This window comes from Felis catus, chromosome X (assembly GCF_018350175.1).
Source record: "Felis catus isolate Fca126 chromosome X, F.catus_Fca126_mat1.0, whole genome shotgun sequence".
NCBI classification, from domain to species: Eukaryota; Metazoa; Chordata; class Mammalia; order Carnivora; family Felidae; genus Felis; species Felis catus.
The window spans coordinates 97374049-97390638 of NC_058386.1; the positions used below are offsets into that span (position 1 = coordinate 97374049).

At 50.0% G+C, this 16590-nt stretch overlaps 2 protein-coding genes across 2 annotated transcripts in view; both read left to right on the top strand.

The window, feature by feature from the left end:
• The window catches only part of SLC25A43 (solute carrier family 25 member 43), a 33270-nt gene extending 30808 nt beyond the window's left edge, over nt 1-2462 (top strand). The window contains exons 4-5 of the mRNA XM_023248805.2: nt 926-1060; nt 1697-2462. Coding sequence (XP_023104573.1) covers nt 926-1060; nt 1697-1897 — 336 coding nt within the window. The 3' untranslated portion in view covers nt 1898-2462. The remainder of the gene's footprint in view (nt 1-925; nt 1061-1696) is intronic.
• A 10512-nt stretch (nt 2463-12974) lies between these two features.
• Nucleotides 12975-16153, top strand: SLC25A5 (solute carrier family 25 member 5). The gene is made up of 4 exons (XM_011279441.3): nt 12975-13195; nt 14238-14724; nt 14942-15082; nt 15745-16153. The coding sequence occupies exons 1-4, from the start codon at nt 13085-13087 to the stop codon at nt 15900-15902; spliced, it is 897 nt and encodes a 298-aa protein (XP_011277743.1). The 5' UTR covers nt 12975-13084; the 3' UTR covers nt 15903-16153.
• The last annotated feature ends 437 nt before the right edge of the window (nt 16154-16590 follow it).

Here is a 16590-nt window from a genome sequence, read left to right on the forward strand (position 1 = left end):
GACTTGCAGGGAGGGAGCATTTTGGTGATCGGCCCGGACAGTCCTCGGAGTAGTGGTGAAGTCCGTGAACGTGGCCAAAAGTGGTGTAAAAGTAAGGATGGCCGAAGTCGAGGTCCAGAAACTGGGTGCGGGAGGGGTTGTCTTACGGATGCCGAAGTTCCCTGAGATGGTGTTGAATCTGGAAGAGGGGGAGCCCCCAGGGGGCACGGTCTTCAGTGAACATGGCAGACCTTCAGGAGGTCAAGAGACGGGAGCAGCAGCAAGGAGTGTGGTTCAGGGACACGAGCCCCGGCCGAGAACTTGTGGCCTTAGAGCCAAGGAGTCAGGGTCCGGGGACGGCGAGACGGATCTGCTCCTCAACCGGGGACGTCTGTGACGTGGAGAAATTGAGAGCTTCACAAGGGAGGCCTCAGTTAAGACAGGGAGACGGAGGGGCGCCTGGGTGGCTCAGGCAGTTGAGCGTCCAACTTCGGCTCAGGTCACGACCTCACGGCTCGTGGGTTCGAGCCCCGCATCGGGCTCTGTGCTGACTGCTTCGGATTCTGGCCCCCCTCTCTCTCTCTCAAAAATAAACATAAAGAAAAAAAAAAAGACAGGGAGCCAGAGGAGGGAGGCATTTAAAGGTTAAGGGCCTGGGAGAATGTTAATCACGTCCAGAGGGCATAGGTAGGGAAGCCAGGTTAAGTATGACGTTTCCTTTGTCCTGAATGGTTGCTTCCTTCCGAGCAAAACAAGCCGCAAAAAATGTGAACGGGGCGTCGTGACTTTACTGCGTGTTGATGTTCATCCTGAGCCCGTCGAACAAGAGGCCTGTGACAGCCGTTCTTGGCCAGCCTCTTGGCCAGGAGCATAGCAACCGGGGCCCGGACTGGAGACGCTGGCTTCTCTGGCGTCACCTCATCCCATCTTCTCGATTTCCCGCCAGGCTCAGAGCCCGTGCCTTCCGCACCGTGGAGGAGTGGACGTCCATTTCTCAGGAGCGGTGGACTGCTTCCGGCAGATAGTCAAGGCCCAAGGGGTCCTGGCGCTCTGGAACGGACTGACACCCAACTTGCTAAAGGTGAGAAGGGCGGTCAGTCTCTTCTTCCCCACCTCTTCCAATTCTAGCCCGTTCCCTTGCCGCTGCCCGACAGGATGTATGGAGACACCCTGTCTTGTGCCGACGGTCGCACGAGACCCAGGCGTGGAGGCTGGCAGTCAGCCCCGAGAGAGGGGACCCTGTGCGGCGTTGGGGCATCTGACACCCCACCCCCAAGCAGCTGAGCACTGAGTGTAGAGGCTCCTCCCATGGGGGCTCATGGCCTCCTAAGGGGAACCTAACCCCCCCCCCCCCCCCCCCCCCCCCCCCCCCCCCCCCCCCCCCCCCCCCCCCCCCCCCCCCCCGCCTAACATCGTTTGCAAAAAAGCGTACGATGTGCCCGCGTGCATCTCTCTGGGGAGAGGATCCCAAGCGTTCATCGTATTCCCAAAGTAGCTCATGACCCTCCCCACCACCACCACCACCGAAGAAGGCAAAGAACTCCGGACTGATCTTGCGTGAGCTGACACTTAAATGATTCCAACCAAGACCAGCATACGTCGCCAGCTTTCATTCCGTCATCTTCCCTGATTCCGAGAATCGCGTCAGGTTGACCGCAGACACACTGGCTGTTTTCCGCTTAAAATTTGAACATGCTTTCCATTTCTTTTTACACAGATAGTTCCGTATTTTGGAGTTATGTTTGGCACCTTTGAGTTCTGCAAGAGAATCTGTCTCTACCAAAACGGTTACACTGTGTCTCCTCTGAGCTATCAGCTGACCCCAGGGGTGGATCAGAGTTTGAAGCCCCAGGAATTACGGGAATTTAAAAAGTTCTTCAAAACCAGACAGCTGAAGTCTAAGAAGCCAACTCTTTAAAACCGAATGGAGCAAGAAGGGCACTGACTGAAGGCGTGTTACAATCACAGAAAAGAGGTAGCCTCGGAATTGCGTGTGCGTGGAGCGACAAGCAGGCCTCCTGTCTGCTGCTCTCGGAAATGAGAAGGTTGAGCCGCGTATCACCTCCGAGATCCGATCTGATGTCCTGGTGAACACCTGTGCCAGGGGAAGTTTCCCAACGTGACTGTTTTGTGGCAGCATTCCACCCGATTTCATAACAAAACGTGGCTGTAGCGAAATGTGCAACGTACACGTGCAACTTACACGACACCAAAGAAATGGCACCGCCGCGACCTCAAAGCGACGTGTAGTTGGAGTGGCTGAGCGGATACATACCACACCGTGAGCTTAGCCGCAGGGTCACAGCCGCAGGGTCACAGCTTGCACTAAGCCACACTGGCCTAGCTTTGCTCCATTTGACCCGAGACTTCCCAACATAGCTGCTCTGAAACTCCTAATCCTTGCTGACTCCGGAGCGCACACGCTATAGCGTAAATTACACCTTCTCAGAAACTAAATTAAAACGTTTAACATTTAAAAATTATCACTGCTGTAGTAGAAGCATCCTTCTCTATTTAAATTTGAAGTATCTCGGGGCGCCCGGGTGGCTCAATCGCTTGAGCATCTGACTTCGGCCCAGGTCATGATCTTGCAGTTCACGAGTTCAAGCCCCACGTCGGGCTCTGTGCTGACAGCTCAGAGCCCGGAGCCTGCTTCGGATTCTGTGTCTCCCTCTCTCTCTGCCCCTCCCCTGCTCGCACTCTGTCTCTCTCTGTCTCTCTCAAAAATAAACATTAAAAAAAATTTTTTAGGGGCACCTGGGTGGCTCCGTTGGTTAAGCGTCCGACTTAGGCTCAGGTCATGATCTCACGGTTTGTGAGTTTGAGCCCCACGTGGGGCTCTGTGCTGACGGCTCGGAACCCAGCGCCTGCTTTGGATTCTGTGTCTCCTCCTCTCTCTGCCCCTCCCATGCTCATGCTTATGCTCTGTCTCTCAATAATAAATAAATGTTAAAAAAAAAAAAACACTAAAAATTTTTTTTTTAATTTAAAGTATCTCAAGCTGAGGAATTTCAGGAATCTTGTTTCAAGAAGGCAGTTTTTACTGTGACCGCTTAATTATACCCCAAAAAAGCTTCTTCCAGTTGAAGTCATGTGCCGGTGAAGGGGCCTGAATTCTCCACCTTTTTAACTTGCTTTAACTTGCAAGCTTACCCTGGAAATAAATTAGTCACGTTATTCTCACAAGATGTCCCCGTTGCCTAAAAAGGATCAAATAGAACATTTGACACACATATCAGAAATACATACATAACTGAACAAAAATGCTTCAGGCTAATCATCTCTACTAGATTTTTTAAAAATCACATTTCAGATTATTCCACCTGAAGGACTCCATGTCAAGTTTCTATAGCTGTACTTTCCAATAGTGCCTATGTATGCATTAAAAAACAGTAAAATTGTTAATTTACACATGCATAAACACACACACACACACACACACACACACACACACACACAGGCTTTTGGTATGTTGAAAGTATTTGGGGGGGGGGGGGCGCCTGGATGGCTCCATTGGTTAAGCGTCCGACTTCGGCCCAGGTCATGATCTCGCGGTCCGTGAGTTCGAGCCCCGCGTCAGGCTCCGTGCCGACAGCTCGGAGCCTGTTTCGGATTCTGTGTCTCCCTCTCTCTCTGACCCTCCCCCGCTCATGCTCTGTCTGTCTCTGTCTCAAAAATAAATAAACATTAAAAAATAAATAAATAAAAAGTATTTTACCCTGTTAAATTTATTTCCCAAAGAAAAATGTGTGGTCATTTGTTACTAATGTGAGTTGTAACTGTAGCCCGGTCTGTTTGTTACAGTTTGGAGGGTGGCAAATTCTTTCCCCACCGTGAGGCGTCACATTTATTACTCTTCGTTTTCCTGGAGGTGAACAATTTTGTTTTCAGCTGTAAAATCTACAAAAAGAAATTATTTTTTTTACTCGATCTAAAATCCTAACCTCAGGGTACTTACATCATGTTAATATCCTCTGTGTATTTTTCCATAGGGTTGACTTTTTCAATAAAGTTACGTGGGGAAAAGGAATGCCTCATTTTTCTAATTTCGGGACCACTCTTAAAACTCTAGTTTGGGGGCCGGGCGCCTGGCTGGCTCAGTCAGAAGAGCATGTGACTCTTGATCTCGAGATCATGAGTACGAGCCCCTTGCTGGACGCAGAGACTGCTAAAAATACATTTTTGTAAATCCCCCTAGTTTTGTCCTAAAAGAAACTTCCAGCTTATTTTCATTTTCTCAGGGGTGTGAAGGGAGCATTCTGCTTTTCTGCTTTATGGCTGGCAGGGTGCACCAAACTGGGTTGGTTAAACGTCCGACTTCAGCTCAGGTCATGATCTCGTGGTTCGTGAGTTCGAGTCCCGCGTCGGGCTCTGTGCCGACAGCTCCGAGCCCGGAGTCTGCTTCGGATTCTGTGTCTCCCTCTCTCTGCCCCTCCCCCGCCCATGCTCTGTCCCTGTCTCTCTCCCTCTCAAAAGTAAATAAAAGATTTTTAAAAATTAATGTGGTAGCAGCCGTGTATAAGACTGCCAGGGGGCTCCCTGTATAGCCACCGAATCAATGATTAAAGGAATCATCATAGATGAGAGGAGCCAGTAATGAGTCTTGAAGGAAGGGAGAGGACATTGGGGGGTGAAGAACAGGTTGGAGGTAGGTCAAGGATAGGTTACCGGCGGAAGGGGAGGCCCATGTGGTATCGCAAAGAATGGAAGTAAGCAAACAGTGGGGTAGAGTAGGAAGACTGACTTCCACACGTCGATGCAACGGCCGTCGGACCCCCTGGCCACAGCGGTAACGCAAGGCGGACAAGGTCCTTGCCCTCTGGGGCTTTCTAGTAAGGGTCACAGGCCATAAAAAAGTAACCTGCAAGTCAGGTAATTACAGATTGTAATGTTATGAAGGGGATAAACAGGGAGCTTCATCAGAGAATTATGAGGGGGCCAGGGAAATAATGTTGCATCACAGACTCAGGGAAGGCTGCTCTGAGAGCTGACATTTGAGATGAGGCCTGAAGGAAGAGCATTCTGGCAGAGGGAACAGAAGGTGCTAAAGCGGTAGTGGAAAAAGACTGGCGAACCGCGGAGAGGTGAGCGTGGCCTGAGTGGGCTGTGTGAGCGAGAGCGTTAAGAGCTGAGGTTGGACAGAGGGCCGGATATGTGGCCGTTGGGGCCATAATGAGAAGTTAGATTTTATACTTTTTTTTTTTTATGTTTTATTTATGTTGAAAGAGAGAGAGAGGGGCAGAGAGAGGGAGAGAGAGGATCCCAAGCGGGCTCCGATGCGGGGCTCCAACCCACAAAGCAAACCGTGAGATCATGACCAGAGCCAAAATCAGGAGGAGGACGCTCAACCAACTGGGCCACGCGGGTGCCCCTCAGTTGGCTTTTATTCTAAATGCAGGTGGAGGCCATTGAAGGTTTTTATGTACACAAACGATATAATCTGATTTTCTTTTTAAAATATCCCTCTGGGGATGCCTGGGTGGCTCAGTCAGTCAAGGGTCCGACTCCTGACATCAGCTCAGGTCACCATCTCACGGTGCGCGAGTTTGAGCCCCAAGTCGGGCCCTGCACTGACCCCGTGCAGCCTGCTTGGGATTCTCGGTCTCCCTCTCCCTCTGTCCCTCCCCCACTCGTGCGTGCACACACGCACACACTCTCTCTCTCTCTCAAAATAAATAAATAAACACTTATAAAAAAATATATTCCTCTGTTTGCTACGTGGATAATAGATTAGAGGGCCGCAAGGCTGTGATGGAGAGGACAGAATGGGTTCAAGACAAATTTTGGAGTTGAACCCAGCAGGATGTGCTGAACAATTGAATGTAGGCAACAAAAGGGTGGAATCGAGGGCACGTGGGTGGCTCAGTTGCTTGAGCATTCAACTTCGGCTCAACTCATGATCTCACGGCTGGTGAGTTCGAGCCCCACGTCGGGCTCTGTGCTGACAGCTCCGAGCCCGGAGCCTGCTTCCGGTTCTGTGTCTCCCTCGCTCTCTTGCCCCTCCCCTTCCGTGCTCTGTCACTCTCTCAAATAAACATAAACATTAGAAAAATAAATACAATAAAAAAGAAAACGATGCAATCAAAGACGGTGCCTAGGTTTTTCACTTTTGATTTGAATAACAAGGTAGATAATGTTGCCATTTGATGACGTAGAGCAGACTTTTGGTAGGGAATGGGGCCCCTGGCTGGCTCAGTCGGTAGAGTATGTGACTCTTGATATCAGGTAGTAAGTTCGAGCCCCATGTTAGGTGTAGAGATTACTTAAAAATAAAATCTTTAGGGGTGCGTGGGTGGCTCAGTTGGTTGAGTGTCTGACTCTTGATTGCTGTTCAGGTCACGATCTCCTAGTTCATGAGTTCAAGCCCTGAGTCAGGCTCTGTTCTGACAGCAAGGAGCCCAATGCTTGAGGTTCGTTCTCTCTCCTCACTCTCTGCCCCTCCCCACTCATTCTCTCTCTCTCAAAATAGATAAACATGACAAAATTAAAAATATCAAACAAAATAAAATCTTTCAATGTTTATTTATTTATTTTGAGAGGGAGCAAGCATACGCACGCTGAGTGTGGAGCCTGTCTCGGGGCTCGATCCCACAGCCTCGAGATCATGACCTGAGCCGATATCAAGAGTCAGTTGCTTAACTGACTGAGCCACCCAGGCACCCCTAAAATAAAATCTTAAAAAAAAAAAAAGACTTTTGGTGGGGAAGGAATTAAAAGTTCTCTTTTGGACATGTTTAAATTCGAAGTGCACATGAAATACCGAAGCATAACCTGGCCATGTAACTGTCCAAACCGGTTGCGATGGACAGAATAATGATCCCCCCACCCCCAAGGGTATCCACACCCTTATCCCTAGAACCTGTGACTCTACCTTATATGGCAAAGGGGACTTCGCAGATGTGATTAAGGTTAAGGACGTCGAGATGGACAGGTTATCATAGCCTATCCAGGGAGGGCCAATCTAATGACAGGAGTCCTTACAAGTGGAAGAGTGGGTCACAGACACTCAAGAATGGAACAAGAGGCAGAAGAAATGGGGCATGAGAAGGACTTAACTCATTTTTGCTGACTTTGACGACAAAGGTGCCCGCGAGCCAAGGGGTAGGTGGCCCCTAGAAGCTGAGAATAGCTCAGTGGAGTACCGTGTCAGACTTCTGACCCACAGAACTGTGAGGTAATAAATTTGTGCTGCTTAAGCCACTGAGTTTGCGGTCATTTGTTACAGCTACGACAGGAAAGTCACACACCGGAACGCTGCTAAGAATTATGTCCGAATAATACACAGAAATCAGGACTGTCCTGGGCGAACCCGGACAAGTCTGGAGTTCAGGGGAGAGTGATGGCTGGAGACAGAAATCTGGGTGTTATCAGCAAATAGACGGCTTTTAAAGCCAAGAGACTGGGGGGCTCCTGGGTGGCTCAGACTGGAAATGTTGGACTCTCCCGTTGGGGATGTGAAAAGGTATAATCATTTGGGAAAACAGTCTGATAATGCCACTTTCTAGGTTTAAACCCCAGAGAAAAGGGGCGCCTGGGTGGCGCAGTCAGTTAAGCGTCCGACTTCAGCCAGGTCACGATCTCGCGGTCCGGGAGTTCGAGCCCCGCGTCGGGCTCTGGGCTGATGGCTCGGAGCCTGGAGCCTGTTTCTGATTCTGTGTCTCCCTCTCTCTCTGCCCCTCCCCCGTTCATGCTCTGTCTCTCTCTGTCCCAAAAAATAAATAAACGTTGAAAAAAAAAAAAAAAACCAGAGAAATGAAAACAGGCCCACACAAAGACTTGCACAGGAATGTTTAGAGCAGCATCACTCATAATAGGCCAAAAGTGATAGATACTGATATATTGATTTACATAGATATATATATCAAGTGAGAGAAGGAAACCCCCCCAAAAGGGTAACATGTTGTATGGTTTCATTTATTTTTTTTAAGTTTATTTTATTTAGTGATCTCTACCCCCAACAGGGGGCTTGAACCCACAACCCCAAGATCAAGAGTCGCATGCTCTTCTGACAGAGCCAGCCAGGCACCCCTGTAGAATTCCACTGACACAAAATTCTAAGAAAATGGGAACTAAGGTGACAGAAAGCCGGTCAGTGGTTGTTTGGGGCAAGAGGGAGAACATTTAGTGTGGTGATGGAAATATTCCCTATCTTAATTGTGATGGCTTCACAGATGTTATACATACATAAAAAACTTACCAAATTGTAAACTTTACATACTTACAGTTTGATTGTATGATAATTAAACCTCAATAAGATTGTTTTTTGCTTTTTGTTTTAAAGGCAGCGGCTCCCGGGCTGGAATCCATCAAATGCTTTCTAAACACACCCGGAGGGGCCAGAAATAAAATCCTTGGTGGGGATGGGAGAAAAAAGGGCTTCAAATGCTAAGCTGAGGAGTTTTAGTTTGACCAACCAAGCAAAGAGGGAGGGATCACTTGTTTCTTGAGCAACCCAAGGGACCGTGGTGAAAACTGGAGGTAAGCAAGACTGTTCCAGAAGCTGAAGGGGTAATGGGAGACTAGAGACAAGAAGATTGCCGCCTAAGATCAGCATTGTTTTCTCCTCAGTAGCTGCAGGACAAACCCTGGTGTGATGTTACAGTCTTCCGTGGTGCACGCCAGGTCGGCACACAGAGTGCTTTTCCTGGGTACCTCTTAGACACTCAAATCCAGGTTCAGTGGTCACTGATAGGGTTGCCAGATTATAGGTAGGGTCCTCAACCTGGTGCTGAGAACTGGCTTACCACCTTGCTTAAGTAAGGGCGGAGTGATTTGTCCATTAAAACTCAAGAGTTGGTCAATGTAACCTAATATTTGCCTTCGGATACTTTTTACCTTTTTTTTTTTTTTTTTTTTTTTTTAATGCAAGCTCCATGCCCAATGTGGGGCTTGAACTCCCAAACCTGACATCAAGAGTTTCATGCCCCTCGGACTGAGCCAGCCGGGCACCCCCATGAACACAGTTATGATGTCCCTCCTTCACCCAAAGCTCTTCCCTAGTATCTCTCATTCATTCAGCCATTTCTCAAATGACATGATTTACGGGAACTTCACCTTCCTGATGCCTTCTTTGAATATGTTCCAGTTTGTCAATTTCCTCTTAAACATGGCATCCAGAAGTGAGCATAAAGCTCATAAAGACTCATTGGCCCTGTTTTGCATTGCCAACGCACAGTGAGGACCCCCCAGTTCTTTATCATACATGCTGCCGTTTAACTCCTCATCCTTTTTTTAAAAAATGTTTATTTATCTTTGAGAGTGGGGGGCAGAAAGAGAGGGAGACAGAGAATCCCAAGCAGACTCTGGGCTGTCAGCGCAGAGCCTGATGCAGGGCTTGAACTCACGAGTCCTAAGATCATGACCTGAGTTGAAACCAAGAGTCAGACGCTTAACCAACCGAGCCAACCTGCTGCCCACTCTAACTCCTCATCCTTAAATGTCCTCCAATAAATAGAACATTGGAACCCTACATTGTGGTCCATCCCATTTTATAAGCCGGGTTTATTCTGGACTTCAGCCCTTCTGACTCAGCTCCTAGAGGTCTGTGATGCTCTTTGGTCTTTGTCCTCGGAAGTCCAGCCCTCCTGTCGTCTATATATGCACTTCTAAAATCTGAGCTTATCAGAGAATAATCTGGAAGGACATTTACATTTATAAGTATCTCTCCCTTTATAGTTTCACATTGGAATTTTTGTAAATTGTACAGGTTTGAACTTTATCTTTGGAATCTTTTGCCCCCTGGAGCGATCTTTCTCTTTTGGTATTTTGCCAGGACATCTATTAATCTTTTCCCTGTGAAGTCTATCCCCTACACACACACACACACACACACACACACACACACACACACACACATTAGTTAACCTATCTGACCATGCCCAGCATTCTTTTGCTGAACAGATCCAGGTGGCACTGGCATGGTCAGTTTCCCCAATATTCTTGTCACTTTCACTTTGCTAACCAGATCTTCCTTATTTCTTACCAGGATGAAGCCCCATTTAGCAATTTACCTCACTGATTCTTTAGACTTCTGAGAACTGTAATTACCAACCAGAGAGTCAAGAATGTATCCAATGTGTTGCTATCAGAATAATGAGACTACCAGCAGGTGTTCAGATGGTTTATGCCTCTGGTCACCATCTCTCACCTATGTGATGGTTTTATGAAGTATTATTCACAGCTGTTATCTAACCAGGCAGTTCCTTGTATCCTTCCACAACTACAATCACTTTCATTTCTCCCTTTCATTTCATTTTCACCCTCCAGCCAATGAATTACTGATACATTGTTGCTGCATTGTTACTACTCGGCTGTCCTTCTACATAGTATCTCTGTGAACCAGGTTTCCCCTTCCTTTTCCAAATGACAGTCAGAAGTCCTACTCTACCAAGTTTGAACAATGCCTGCAAACTTGAGTTTTCTTGCTTGTATCAGCATTTTACATTCACTTTATGACCTAGATTCTGGGTGTGTTGGGACATAGGTAACTGAGGCCTTAAGTATCATTTCTGACCTTCTTCCTAGTTTTTTCTTGAGAATTACTAGGCACGGCCTTAGCTTTAGCTCCTTTTTCTTAATTATACGTGTATTGTAAAGAGCTTCCAGAACTCACAGTAGTTACTAACACAGAGCCCCCACTAAGGCTTCACTGGATGAATTAGTTTTTGTGTGTTTTGTTGTTGTTGTTGTTGTTGTTTTATTTTTCTTTATTATTTATTTTTGAGAGAGAGCACAAGTGAGTAAGGGGCAGAGACAGGGAGAGAGAGAGAATCCCAGGAAGTGCAGAGAGAAAGGGGGAGAGAGAGGGAGAGGAAGCGTAGAGCCCAGAGCGGGGCTGAAACTCACAAACCCTGAGATCATGACCTGAGCCGAAGTAGGATGCTCAACCGACAGAGCCACCCAGGCGCCCCTGGTTTTTTGTCTTTTTTTTTTTTTACTATAATTTATTTAGTCTTAAAGTTTATTTGAGAGAGAGTGAAAGAACGAGCACTCAGGCAAGGGGCAGAGAGAGAGAGGGAGAGAGGGAATCCCAAGCAGGCTCTGCACTGTCAATGCAGAGCCCGATGCAGGGCTCGAAATCACAGACCTGAACTGAAATCAAGAGTCGGACGCTCAACCGACCGAGCCACCCAGGCGCCCGCCCCCTGTATATTATTTTGAAATGCACTCTAAAAACCACCTCCCTCTAAATAAAATGCTCCGTAGATTTTTGTTTTAGCTGTTAATTCTCTCACCAGTAAAGGTGAGAGGAGTGGCCATCGCTTTCAGAGAATATACTTCATCACTTAAACTCTACAGTAAGGTCATTTCGGTATCCAGCTGCGTCACTGTTATAATCAACTAATGAGAAGTGGAGCAGCTTCCAAGAACACAGGTCAGAGCTGTCACCCAGGATCAACAAAGCTGGATTCAAAACTTCTCTTCTTTGGGGGCACCGGGGTGGCTCGGGCGGTTATGCCTCTGATTCTTGATTTCAGCTGAGGTCATGATCTCCCGCTTGGTGGAAATCAAGCCTGGAGTTGGGCTCTGCACTGACAGCGTGGGGCCTGCTTGGGATTCTGTCTCTGCCCCTCCCCCACTCACGTTCTCTCACGCACGTGCGCGCGCTCTCTCTCAAAATAAAGACATACATTTGAAAACAACAACAACAACAACAAAAAACCTGCTCTTCTTTGAACACCTCTAAGGTGTCCCAGGAACACCTCTTCCTGGGAAGACTTAATGGATTGCAAAGTATACTTAAATGAAGGACCTGACAATCCTGGAGGAACCCCGAGAATTGGGCCCTTCAGTGTGCTGGGAGCTTTGGATCAGCAGCAGTTACAATTTACAATGATCATTTTTGTCAACATTCCTGTGATTACTTAGACGTATGATATGTTTTCATACTCTCCTGTCCCGTTCTGAACCCGAGAGCCCACTCAAGCTAGCAAGTAGGTTTTTAAGGACTTGTCTGGCAAATGCTTACCCAGAGCAGGGATTAAGGGACTCAGTAAGCACTTGTCCATTGACACAATGGCTGTCAACCTAACTCAATTGATTCCTCTGAAAGCTTCTGGAGTGAGGAATCTACTCAATCCAAGAGTACTTTACTTTGCATCCGAGGAGCCAAATGCCAACCTAGTTCACACAGCCTCTCAACCTTCCTGGTACAACCTCTTTATTTGACCCCTGGCTAAACTAATTTCCCTACCCCCAGCCGAGTTCTTTGGAGTCTCTTCTGCCAATTCCCAGCAAGATCTTTGTTAAGTCGGTTTTGCAAACCAGAGTCCGGGGCACGCTGACAGTGTCCCGACTCTGCTGTTCCCCCAATTTCCTCTGGCTTCACCCGGGCAGCTCCAGAGCAGAGCCAGGCCTAGCTGCGAGGAACGAGGCACCCGCCCTCGCTTAAGGGGCGCCAAACAACTCAGTAATCAAGACCAACGATCTGTAATGCACTATTTTTAAAAAGGCCAAAGTAATGCAAAAGTCTATGATGAACAAATTATCCAAACTTAGAATAAAGACAGGATTCCACCCTGCACTTCCATGACCCTGCCTCATCCTGCTTCCCCTAATCCCAACCCTGGGGCTCCGATTCAACTTTATTTACAAAAACAGGCGACCGGGCCAACGGGCCGTAGTTTGCCCGTATTACTTTTTTTTTTAATATTGCACTGAATATTTATCTTGATTATAGGGATTTTTTTTTTTTTTTTTTTTTTTTGATACTCGGGAAGTTTCTAACCAGGCACTCCGTGAGCTCACTCGCCCTCCCCACTCGCGCGCTTTTCCCAAGAGTCCAGCGGCCCCGGGCCTAGGTATTCCCTGGGGTCGCCCCTTCCTCCCGCCAGGGCAGGTGCGGCGGGAGAGCGGCGAGGCGCGGGGGGCGGCCCCGGGCCCCACTCCGCGGCTCCGCCCCCCGCGCGCTGAGCCACTCAGCCGCCCCGCGGGCCCGCGCGCCGGGGCTCAGTGCCCGCCCAAGGCCCGCCCCCGACGCCGGCCGCCCGGGCTCCGGCTCGCCCTATATAAATCGGCCATTTGCCTCGCTCCGCCCCGCACTCCCGGAGTCCCAGCCGGTTCCTACCGCAGTCCCGCAGTCGCCCGGCTCCTCTTTCCTTTCAAAATGACAGATGCCGCTGTGTCCTTCGCCAAGGACTTCCTGGCGGGTGGAGTGGCGGCGGCCATCTCCAAGACCGCGGTCGCGCCCATCGAGCGGGTCAAGCTGCTGCTGCAGGTAGGTCCGGGGGTTGGAGAACCCGACCAGGAAGTGGCGGCGGGTGGGGGGCGGGGGAGGCGCGGAAAGCCTTGCGCCAGGGGTGGAGGGGAGCCAACTCTTCAGGCCGGTCGGGGGAAGTGGCCGCGTGCGGGCTGGGGTGGCCGCAGCGGCCGACCCACAGGCAAACTCGAGGGAGGTGCTTTAGTGACCTGAAGTTGTGGATCTAGGAAGGGGTCGGGGCGGAGGGAGGCGAGGGAGACCAGGGCCTTGGCATCCCGGAGGCGGCGAGCTCGGAGGGGGCTTTCCGGGAGTGGCAGTCTCCCCGGGGCCTGGAGGTCAAGGGCGAAGCCTGGAAGCCGGCGCTGGACGCAGGAACGCGTGGCCGTGGCGAGGGCCTCAAGGTCGCGGCAAGGAGATAACAGCCTTGCGGAGGCCACGCGGCAGGTCGAGGGACCGCGCCGCCCGCGGACGCGCTCTCGCCTCGCCGGGCCGGAAGCCGGCGCCGGGAAGCGCGTGTGACTACTGCGTCCGCCCCCGCGCAGCCGCCGGCGTGTCCCCGCCGCCTGCCTCCTCGCGCCGCGCTCTCCCGCTGCGGCTCTAGAGGGCGCTCCCGGTCGGGCATAGGGGTGGTGGCCCGCGGGTCACCTCTAGGAGAGGAGTGGGGGCGGAGCGGGAGAGGGAAGCAGCCCCGGAGACCTGAGGCGGAGGCCACGGTCACCAAGGTGACCGCGCCCTGCGTAGGACAGGCCCTACCTAATGCCTCCGAACCTGGATCTGAGGTAGTGAGTGACCTTTCTCCCGGGTCTAAAGGGCACGGGTCCACCTGAGGGCGCCCCCTCCCCACCCAAAGGGGTGGAGGCTTAGTGCCTTCTGAGGGTGCCGACCTCCCTTCCGCTGGTGACAACCTCAGGGTTAGGAGGGTCCATCCTGTGTGACCTAGAAGACTAGATTTAGGAAGTAACTAACCTTACAGCGCCCTCAGTGATCGGGAGCGTGTATTGTCTTCCTTTTTCCCTCCTCCGCGGTTGTAACTCTCCCTGTTGGCCTCCTTGTCTATCAGGTGCAGCATGCCAGCAAGCAAATCACCGCAGATAAGCAATACAAGGGCATCATAGACTGCGTGGTTCGTATCCCCAAGGAGCAGGGAGTCCTGTCCTTCTGGCGCGGTAACCTGGCCAATGTCATCAGATACTTCCCCACCCAGGCCCTCAACTTCGCCTTCAAAGATAAATACAAGCAGATCTTCCTGGGTGGCGTGGACAAGAGAACCCAGTTTTGGCGCTACTTTGCAGGGAATCTGGCATCGGGTGGCGCCGCTGGGGCCACATCCTTGTGTTTTGTGTATCCTCTGGATTTTGCCCGTACCCGTCTAGCGGCCGATGTGGGCAAAGCCGGAGCGGAAAGGGAATTCCGAGGCCTTGGTGACTGCCTGGTTAAGATCTACAAATCTGATGGGATTAAGGGCCTGTACCAAGGCTTTAATGTGTCTGTGCAGGGCATTATCATCTACCGAGCTGCCTACTTCGGTATCTATGATACCGCAAAGGGTAAGTCCGCTGTGTGCTTTGAAGCTGTGTTCTTTTCATCTAAAAGATCAGTAATGCCACCCTAATTTTCCGGAGCCCGAGATTGGCTGTGATTGCTAGAGGAAGCCGTGGGTGTCTAGTACAAACTGGACGCGCGAGGGGCTGGGGGTGGGGTGTAGAAAACAACAAGCCACTAAAACTCTGCTCTCTGGTCAAAGTGTCCCTTTCCTGTTACCAGGCATGCTTCCGGATCCCAAGAACACTCACATCTTCATCAGCTGGATGATCGCACAGTCCGTCACAGCGGTTGCCGGGTTGACTTCCTATCCCTTTGACACTGTTCGTCGCCGAATGATGATGCAGTCGGGGCGCAAAGGAAGTAAGTTCCACTTGAGCAAAAGAGAAAGAGATGCGGGCACGGGACAACGTGTGGCCACAAGCCAGCGATGCCCGACTTTACAAATGCAGTCGAGGGGCGCCTGGGGGGCTCAGGCAGCTGAGCGTGCGACTCTTGATTCCGGCTCGGGTCATGATCCCAGGGTCGTGGGACGGAGACCCGAGTCAGGCTCCGTGCTAAGCGTGAAGCCTGCTTAAGATTCTCTAAAATGAGGAATGCAGTCTGTTCTGGTCAAGGGATGGGGTTGATTGTATCTGCCTTTGAGCGGGCCCTTTGCATGCCTATGAGTGAGGGCGCTTAAATGGTATTAGAGGTTAAGACCAATGGGTAGTGTACCTATCCCTGTTGTCTTAGTCACGGCATTAATATTTCAGTATCGCCCACACAAGCGTGTAACCCTTGGATATTCCAAAAGTGCGATTAGCTCTTAGAGGTGGGACTGCGAGCAGGGGAGGGACAGAGTCCAAAGCAGGCTCTCCACACAGGCAGCTCGGAGCCCGATGTGGGGCTCCAACTCCCGAACCGTGAGATCATGACCTGAGTCCGGACGCTCAACTGACAGAGCCCCTCGGGCGCCCCTGGTTTAGTGTCGTAAGTCTCGGGGAGGACTTTGGCCACCAACTCCATGTCTTTATTCTTTGCAGCCGACATCATGTACACAGGCACGCTTGACTGCTGGAGGAAGATTGCTCGTGACGAAGGGGCCAAAGCTTTTTTCAAGGGGGCGTGGTCCAATGTTCTCAGAGGCATGGGTGGTGCCTTCGTGCTTGTCTTGTATGATGAAATCAAGAAGTTCACATAAGTTATTTCCTAGTTTCTTCCCCTGGGAACAGGCATGTTGTATTATATAACACATCTTGAGCATTCTCGACAGACTGTTGGCTGTCTATTTATCAACGGCAACTATTGACTGGTTGAAAATGGGAAGCAATAATGTTCATCTGACCAGTTTTCTCTCAAAGCTATTTCCACGATGACGGGACTCAATTATATTTTTTATTTCAGTCACTCCTGATAAATAAATTTGAAGAAATAAACACTATCCGAAACATATTTTTGTTTGTGACTTCTCGTACTTTAGGAAATGCTACGTTTGAGCACATGTTCCGTGTTTCATAAATGCTACAGGATCTCTTGAGATGAGTTTTCTTTTCCAGGCAGCGGCTGGCCATTCACTTCTCAGAGCAGCTTGGTGTGGTGTAACCCATCCATTTTCCCAAGCCAGTAGCAAAATGAAATTCAGGCACACTGTATCCAAACACCACTGGTCCCTTGCCTGTGGATGGTGCTAACTGAATGCACTTTCTCCAAAAAGTACTATGTAGCCATCTTTCCTAATCTTGTGGTTACTATGTAGCCATCTTTCCTGTGGTTACTATGTAGCCATCTTTCCTAATCCTGTGGTTCTTAACCATAAACTTGATTATTTTTTTTAATATTTTGAGAGAGACCCTGTAAGGGGGGGAGGGGTGGGCAGAGTGGGTGAGCGG

What these genes read in the sequence shown, in the direction of transcription:
- SLC25A5 (XM_011279441.3), top strand. Translation starts at nt 13,085, where the DNA reads ATGACAGATGCCGCTGTGTCCTTCGCCAAGGACTTCCTGGCGGGTGGA. An exon ending in GGGTCAAGCTGCTGCTGCAG is followed by an intron (nt 13,196 to 14,237) that starts GTAGGTCCGGGG and finishes CTTGTCTATCAG; the next exon opens with GTGCAGCATGCCAGCAAGCA. An exon ending in TATCTATGATACCGCAAAGG is followed by an intron (nt 14,725 to 14,941) that starts GTAAGTCCGCTG and finishes TCCTGTTACCAG; the next exon opens with GCATGCTTCCGGATCCCAAG.